At 42.9% G+C, this 8,471-nt stretch overlaps 1 protein-coding gene across 1 annotated transcript; it reads right to left on the bottom strand.

Annotated features, from left to right (window-relative positions):
- Nucleotides 1-275: 275 nt before the first annotated feature.
- Nucleotides 276-6,934, bottom strand: SAMD7 (sterile alpha motif domain containing 7). The gene is made up of 7 exons (XM_066326437.1): nucleotides 6,834-6,934; nucleotides 6,567-6,703; nucleotides 5,382-5,460; nucleotides 2,366-3,045; nucleotides 1,593-1,714; nucleotides 1,226-1,336; nucleotides 276-548 (listed from the first exon to the last, which is right to left on the bottom strand). Exons 1-7 carry the CDS (start codon nucleotides 6,932-6,934, stop codon nucleotides 276-278), a joined length of 1,503 nt encoding a protein of 500 aa, XP_066182534.1.
- Nucleotides 6,935-8,471: the final 1,537 nt, after the last annotated feature.

The following is an 8,471-nucleotide window of genomic DNA, read 5'->3' as shown; positions in this document are numbered from 1 at the left end:
CTGACAGCTTTCAGTGAAAACCTTGGACTTCAATGAAAATTTCAATTTACCTGTTAACTCTATTGGTATTCTTTTCAACGAATTGCACTTGAAAGTAATTGCACTAACTTGTAGCTGCATTTCTGAATGCCTTTCAGATACAACACTTCCTCATGCTGCATTGGCAGCTTATTTCCTTCAGCCCCACCCTTACAGAGGTTTCAGGCTGTAGCTTCTTCTCAAACACTTTGTAACTGGAGGTTCCTGGATTATTAAAAACACGTCCTAGAGTTAGCTCAACTTTTCTGGAAAGCAATCATCTGGAAGTCAGCCTGGGATGCAGCTGTGTCACATGGATTTTCCCTGCTTTCTGAAACGATCTGTTCCACTGCTTGGGAGGTTTCTGGGTCCTGGGAGCAGGGACTGTCCAGGGTGTCACCACTGCTGTTGCAGTGCAGAGGGGAGGCCATGTCAGAGGGCTGCTCCGAGGCTTTCCCTGGAGCAGGAGGCAGGGGCAGGGACAGAGGGACATTCATCATGTAGAACACGTTGCCCAGACGTCGGGACACCTTTAAAGGCAAAGGCAAATTGCAGCAATTACTTCTTGCTGTTAAAGCCATTAAACAATCAAGCCTGACTGATGCAGCAACACCAGGGACATCCCAGGCATCTCAATCTTATTGAGATATTGTTATCACATTCTTGTGAAAAAAGTCTATTTCCTTTTTCACTCTCTTATATTTTTCTAGGCCCAGTTTGTGGAAGGAGCATGTCAATACCCAGCTTAGAGCTGTTGGGCCTGACATGAGAATCCTCCTGCTCCCAAGGTGCTGCAGCACCCAGGGACAGAGGGGAGGCAAACTGCCAGCCAGGAGTAGGGCTGGTGGTTGGAAGGAGAGAAGAGTCAGAGAGTACAAGGGCCTAAAGAAAAGAAAAAGAACCAGCAACAACAGAAACACAGAGAGTTGATATTAGTGGATGAAATTAAGGGCAGAAAACTGCAAAGAGAGAGGGACAGCCTGTTCCTGAAAAATGTACAGTCATATTCTTTACTGTCTCCCTGTGTGCTGTGGTAACATACAGGGAAGCAAAAGAAAACTTTGCTGGGATTAATTTATTTTCTTCGAATATCGTGACAGTTACCTTACAAGTGAAAAAAAAAAAAAAAAAAAAAAAAAAAAAAAAAAAAGAGTTTGGGAAAATTCCCTCCTGTCGTCTTCTGGCACTTTCATGTTAAAGACCATACCTGAGAGCGGATTTTTAATGCTGGTCCGAGCTTTAATCCCATGGTATCCAGGAGATGTTCCTCTGTTAGCAGTGGAAGGGTTTCTCCATCAATAGCATGGTCTTTAAATATCTGAGGAAATGATAAAATGCATTATAGTGTGCTAAAATAGACTTCGTAATTTTTCATGCTTAACCCTGAGGCATTTAAAAATAAAAGGAAGAAATAATAATTTTACTGGGTTTTTTTTTTTTTTTGTATTTATCTCTTAACAGCACAAAGAAAACTACCGTTGTAATTTTGGGACACTCATCTACCCACCTTTACATTTGCTTGCTGACATTTAAATCTAGATGGTCTTGAAAATGTAGTGAATGTTTCAAATCACCTGGGCATAATCTGAGCAGCCTGGGAGGCTGACAATGAAGTTGTGCACATCATCCACTGTCCACTTGCGAATGTCTTCGATGGAAGAAATGTCTTCTCCATTCAGGATCAGGCCATGAGCTCCTTTGAGGAGGGAACACAGAAGTTATCTTGGTAGAATTTTGCTGGCAAATCAGGAGGAAATTATTGTTATCAGGAGAATTTTTACACCTTTTCAGAACCTAATATATTAACAGCAGGGTATAGTGACTTGCAGATACAGGAGCCCTAGACACAAAATCACCAAATAATGAGCAGAACCTGGTTCTGCCTTTTTTTTTTTTTTTTTTTTTCTTCTTCTTCTTTTGTTTACTGCTGGCTCTGTACCTACCTACACATGCAAATCATGCTGCAGGACTTCCTCTAATGACTGCATTATCCAGTGCTTTTTCTTCTTTAGACTTTACTGTTACTTTAATTTGACCAATATTTTAGTAAAACAGATCCAAGCCTTTGCTAGTCCAAAGTGCCTACTGTGAGTTAGGACATACAGAAAGGTTGTGGGCTGAAGAGAGGCTAACTCACAACTTCATTCAGCAATTTTGTTCCTTTTAATTGAAATTCCTTTTTAAACCAAGAACTGAGTACAGATATTACTGCTTGCAGCATTGGAATTCTACTTTTAGTTGCAATGACTCTACCATACTAAAAATTCACTTAAAACAGAGGGAAGAATTGAGAGACCAAATCAATAAAACCAGATTGTATCAACTGTAATCGGGAGATCTGACAAACCTGAAGGTAGCAATGGGTTGTTGGGCACTGGAAATCCATATGGTAACGCTGAGAATGGAATTGCAGAAGGGTACAGGTACTTGTCATCAAAAGCAGCACAGGAGCTGTTGGCTTCCTTCTCGTTTGTGTTGCTGCAGCTGGTGGTTTCAGTAGGAATTTCATGAGGAGCACAGTTTTTTCTCAAGCCTTGTTCAAACTCTTTGCAGTTCTTGGCAGCTGCAGACGGCTCGGTCTGGTTTTTGCTCTGCTCATGTTTGTTTGGTGTCTCCACCTCGACTTCCTTCTTGTCTTCTTTCTCATCATCCACTGCAGCTGAGGCAGAGTCCGTGGATTTGTCATCCGCCTGGTTCTTTGTGCCGCTGGCGCTGCCCTCGGCAGTTTTGTGATTCCCAGCTCTCCTCCCTGGGCGGCGCCCCCTCTCCCTTTGCAGCGTGCTGACTGGCGGGTACGGGCTGCTGGCCATGAGCACGGTGTTGCCATGGATCTCATCCAGGGTGGTACGATGGACGTACAGGTCGTTGGCAAGGTGCCCTTCGGGGAGTCTGTGCCTGCCACGGAAAGCGATGGGACTCGCTGGCATCCCGTGGTACAGGAAAGGGGCTTCCAGGCCCAGGAGTCCTTTCCGATGAGCTTTCTCCATTTCCTTTTGCTGAAAAATAGCACTCATCTCCATTTCCATTCTAAGGGACACACAGAGCATAAGAAGTTAGGGCAACTCGGTTCCCTCATCACCTTTTTCTTAAAAAAATTATTTTTCAGCAGCAGAATAAAATTCAGATAAACAAGTAGGCAAGAGTAGTGCTCATTCTGTCTCTCCTCTACATTGCTGTGTGTGAGAGGGTACAAACTGCAGATGGAATGGCAAACCTGACTGCATTTAATGTGCTGTCAGATACAGATAGTGAGCTAAAAGAAAGGCAAAACATCTTCCATGTGATGACTGGATAATACTTCAGATAAAAAAGGTGTTATTTGCATATTGGCAATCCAGACATGGGGATTATATTCACATCTGGAGAATAGTCTCCAGAATCATAAGGCTTGAAGACTAAAGAAAATAATTGATTTATATTATCACTCAGAAATTTGTGTGGAAACTGCAAAATTCCAGTGATATTGTAAATGATAAAGAACAAGAATGATATTATCTATGGAACCTGTGCATCTATTCAGACTAAGCTAATGCTAAGTCTCTTGGGTAACCCCCCACAGGGCCTGGCACCTGAGCGTGGTTCTGAGAGTGTAAAAGGGTGAGATCCTGGTGGGAAGTGTTCAGCTAATCTCCTTTTCTGGATGAATGCTCCAGAGTCTGTGCCAGCTTCCTGCTCCTGTCATAGTGGATGGGAGAGCTTGTCAGTGAGATACAGAGAATACAAGTAGTAGTATTTTTCTCTTCTCTACCAACTTTTGTTCACATCAGCTTTTTCTGGAGCCAAGCCAGTGATCAAACAGAAAAGCAGAGCTCCTAGGGGAGCTTTCAGTGGGATTTCTGCATCTTTGGGGAATCTGTGAAGTAAAGCACTTTAAAGTGCATCAAGATAGCTTTCTTAACACTGCAATGAGTTTAACAGGTCACAGAGGGTGTGATTTTTAGGAGTGTAAAATTGTCAGGAAAACAGTTTGGGCAAAAGCTATCTATACAGATTTTTGGTATGAGGAAGAATTACTTGATCACACCATTCAGGGCTTTTTCTCTGCCTTCTTTTCATCTTTGAAACAACCTCCAACTTATTGATTTTCTGCTTTCTGAGATAAAAAGGAAGCGTTTTGTCTATGTACAGTGTCCTTGTACATTTTGCCTGATTGTCCTTACTCCCACCCAGCTCTTGAGGTGGCAAAAAACAGCAGAAAGCATTACACTCCTGCCTCCTCCTCCAGCTGAGATAGCCTGTTCCTGCCAGGACCAGCAAACTGAGCTTTGGCATGAGGCAGAGTCCCTTGGAGAACTCAGATTTGAGCCCAGGTGCTCAGCAGCACAGCTGCACCAAGTCCAGGAGATGGTCAACATTTCATTTCTGGGACAGCTGAAAGGAGCAAGTGCAGCCCTAAAGTGACCTGTGCAGCAGAAAGTTTGTGGACACAGTAGAAATTGCCAGGGTGGCAAAAAAATGGGCTAAAATGTTTTTAAGGTGTAGGCGAGCTGTTTCATGTTGGAGTTTTGCTGTTTGGTGGGCTGAGGGAAGAGCCTGAACAGGCAGGACCAGCTCTGATGTGGCTGTGGGTGTACGAGATGACCATGTTTGCTGCCAGTTATTTCACTTGTTTTCCTCAGGGGTTTTGCCATGTGGAGCTATAGGAAATTCATTGCTGATGTAAATCTTGTGCTTGGAGGGGTTCAGTAATAAAGCTTTCCTGACTTAAAAGCCCAAAACACTTCCGTTATAATTCTTTTCATATGGATATACAGAACTTAGCTGTTCTTTGTTTGTAGTCTTACTGTGTAAAGGGCACTGCCAGAGAGCAGTGCAGCCCAGTGCAGGAGTGGCTGAGGTTAGAGCTCCTTTGTGGAAATGGTGTGGCTGTGAGGGAGGGCACTGGTGGTTTCTTAACCAGCTACTGACTACACTGAAACTGATACAAATAACTGGACTTTCTACAGTCACTGTGATATTCCAGCTCTTTGGTCAGACTAGGAAAACTGCCCACCCTGGTGGGGTGGAGACACAGCTGCTCATCCCAAGGGCCCAACTACAGGCTTAAAGTGTTGTGTGTGATATCACAAAGCTGTAAAGTTTGAATTTGTTTTTGAGCTTTTGTAACTTCAGGGTGTTTGGATCCACAGTTCAAGGACTGTGGCTGTAGCTTGTTCATTTCCTTAACCAAGCTAAGGGGTTTGTTTATTTTTGTTATATCGTTTTAAGAAGAAAAGCAAAATAGGACAAGCAGAAAGTCAGTAGCTTCAGGCCTTAATTGATATTCAAAGCCCTCTCCTCCTCTAGGTGACTTGAAAAACAATCTCAACCACTTTGCTGTTTAATCCTGGCACACACCTCAGAGCACAACTTGTATTGATTACCTTGCAATATTTTGCTTTTGAACCAGTTCTTGTCTTCTGGCCACAGCTTCCATGGATTCTGGTGGCAGAAAGCTGTATCCTTAAAGTGAAGGGGGAAAAAAAAATCTTTAAAATTCACTTCTTTCCTCATGCAAATGCACAAACCCCAAAGCAATGCAGACACTTTAAAAAACTTTGTAAGTCTTCAACTGTGAGATTCACTAGGAAGGGGATAGGATTTCAAGTTAAATCCTATTTGTTGTCATTGTTTTGGTGGGAATGTTTAGAAAGGACATGAAGTCCATCATCAGGCGTTTTCAGGATCAGATCTGTAGTTAGGAATACCTGCCATTAACCACAAAGGAGAGACAGCAGGGTGGTTTTATTTGGTGACTTATGCCTTTGAAGTACATGTACCTGCTCAGAAAATAATAGCCACCAGTTGAGCAAAGCAAACCTGCTCCTTCAAGACTGCTTTCAGCCTGGAGGCTGTGTAATTTTAAATTACATTTCCTCTTGATGGACCTTTATTTGAGATCCACGTTATAGTGGGGAAAGAAGCTGAAATCAGTTGTTTTTCTTGGTGTACTGATGCGACACTGAAAATACATTCATTCATCTCAAAGAAAAACTCTTAAGCAGTTCACTTTGTATAAGTAATATGTAAATTTTTGTGCAACATGACATGAGTGCCATGGTTGTGATGTCCAGCCTTCCCCTTGGAGCTGTGCCTTGTAATTTTGAGCCTTTGTTAAAAAGGACTTGTATTTGCCCAACATGAATTAAGTGGCATGTGGTATTATCATTAGAGAATATGATCAGTATTAAGCAACCAATGCTCATATAAGAGGGAGAGTAAAATGTAATGTAAAAGTGTTGCTGAGGAGCTATTTTTTTAGTTATAGCCTTTTGTTTGGGTGTGAAAATGCCTGGAAAATACAAAAAGAAAAGGAGGGAACAAGACCATGCAGAAGACTCTGGGAAATGTATTTAACAGAAGCTAGAATGGACATGCTTAGACCTAAACTGGCACAGTTTAGAATCTCTGGTGAGCAGGCTGTCTCCTTTTAGTGGGACTTTTTCAAAACAAAACAAAATAAACCCTGTTATTTACACTACCAATAAACCTATGGAAAACTAGCAGGTACAGTTGGCTTTCTGATCCACATGCTCTCACTTTTCAGGATGCAGAGGGTGCTTTGTTACCTGGGCCTGGGTAGACACGGTTGGACAACAGGTTTGGCATGTTGGGGTGCTGTGGGACTGTGGGTCCCAGGTGGGATGCTATGTGGATTTGTCTGGGGTCACCTGAGGCCATCATTTCAGTTGAAGGTAGCAGATCTCTGAGGAAAAAAAAAAAATCAGATATGCAGAGGATATTGTTAAGAATACCCAAAGGTCTGTACAGCCTCAGGGACAGCACACACAGAGTGATTAAGTGCAGTGCTGGAGCAGAAACATGGTGCCAGGTACCTGTCCACCAGTCGCGGCTCAAACTGGGCGGGGATCGCCGGCATCCTCTGCTGGCCCGGCCCCATCAGCTGCGGGTTTACTGCCATCAGCTGGTTCCTCATTAGCATCTCCTGCCGCTGCCGCAGTTCTGCAAAGCACACGCAGTTCTGCTGTCAGCGGGGTAAGTTAGGAATTGATTCTGGCTGCGGTATAACCTTACCAGAAAAAAAATGGTTTGTTTTGTTTCCTCTAGTGCAAATCACACCGGGTTTTTTTCTTTAATAGCAGCAACTGAAAGCATGTTTTCACTGCCACCTGAACTACTTCGTTTAAATAATGTAGATTTATTCAATCAAACTGCAGTAAAAATAAATAGGATGTGCTCAGTCAAGTGTATCAAAGGACAAATTACAACGTATAATAATTTACATAACGCTGTGAAAGAGAAGATAGCCTTGGATGTTAAGTTCTCTGCTTGAGAGGGTTTTCATTTCTAATACAGTTTCGTTTTGAGAAAAATCATACTAGGTGGAACCTGCATGGTCATGAGAAAGCAGCTTTAGGGAAAAAAAGCCCATAATGGTGAGCCAGAACATCATAATGTCCATCTGTGGCTTTTGTTCTGAGTTCTTGTGTAACATTTACTTGTCTTCCAGATGCTCAGCATCTCTTAATAAAATACTGAATTCCAAGAGCCCTCTGTGTTAATTTTTGATTACCTTAAGCAAAATGTTACTCCCATAAAGATAAATTTAAAATACCTTTTTAAAGACCTCAAACCTGCTGCTGGCAGTTTCCCGTGGGCTGTAGATGCCAGCAGAGCTGTGAGCACGTGTGCAGTGAGGGTCCCTGCTGCTCACCTCCTGCTGTCATGCCTCCTGCCAGCCGGTACAGGTGCTTTTCCTCCAGGGTTCCCTGTTCCCCCAGGATGGACATCTTCCTCATGTGCTCCCGGGGAGTCATGCTGCAGGGAGGCAGCAGCAGCTCTGCTGATGTAGGGAACTGAAACAGCAGCAAGAGAGGAATAATGCATTCAATAATGAGAAACAGAGAAGGTTATTTCCCCAGGTTGTTTCCCTGCTTGCCAGTTCCAGCTGGAGCCTTCCGTGGGTTGTAGTGTTTTCCGTGTAGAGGCTTCCAGTTTTCAGGACAATGCAAATACTGCCCTTGCTTATGCTGAGTTGTTCAGTGTCTTAGATCCTACAACAAAAGGAAAACCAGGATGCTGGAAGATAACACTTGCTCAAAAGGAGGTAATTAAACCCAAGCCCTTGTCTTCAGCCCTTGGTGTGTCTGAGAGCAGTGATGTGCTCACACTTAGGAAGGCAGGTGTCTTTGGTTTTATTTGAGAATTGTAATAGTTTGGAGCCCTGTCTACTGGAAACTAAGTGAAGTAGATGGAAAGAAATGGTAGAAATTATCTGTTCCAAATGACATCAGCTTCTTAAGGCTGCCAGATTGAAGTAAAAAAGGTAAAAGAACATGTTTTGCAGTGATGAAAACAGTCACAAACCCAAGAAGACTCAGATTATAAATTAATATATACATAATTAATAATTGTAAAGGAAACTCGTCCTGTAACCCACAGCCTGGATTTTAAGAAACTATCCTGTGTGGAATGCTTTGAGTTGAGGAGTTGGCAGAGGAAGCAGGCTGGCT

Source organism: Sylvia atricapilla, chromosome 10 (genome assembly GCF_009819655.1).
Source record: "Sylvia atricapilla isolate bSylAtr1 chromosome 10, bSylAtr1.pri, whole genome shotgun sequence".
NCBI classification, from domain to species: domain Eukaryota; kingdom Metazoa; phylum Chordata; class Aves; order Passeriformes; family Sylviidae; genus Sylvia; species Sylvia atricapilla.
Note: the sequence above shows the minus strand (reverse complement) of the source record. Positions and strands in the feature narration are given on the sequence as shown.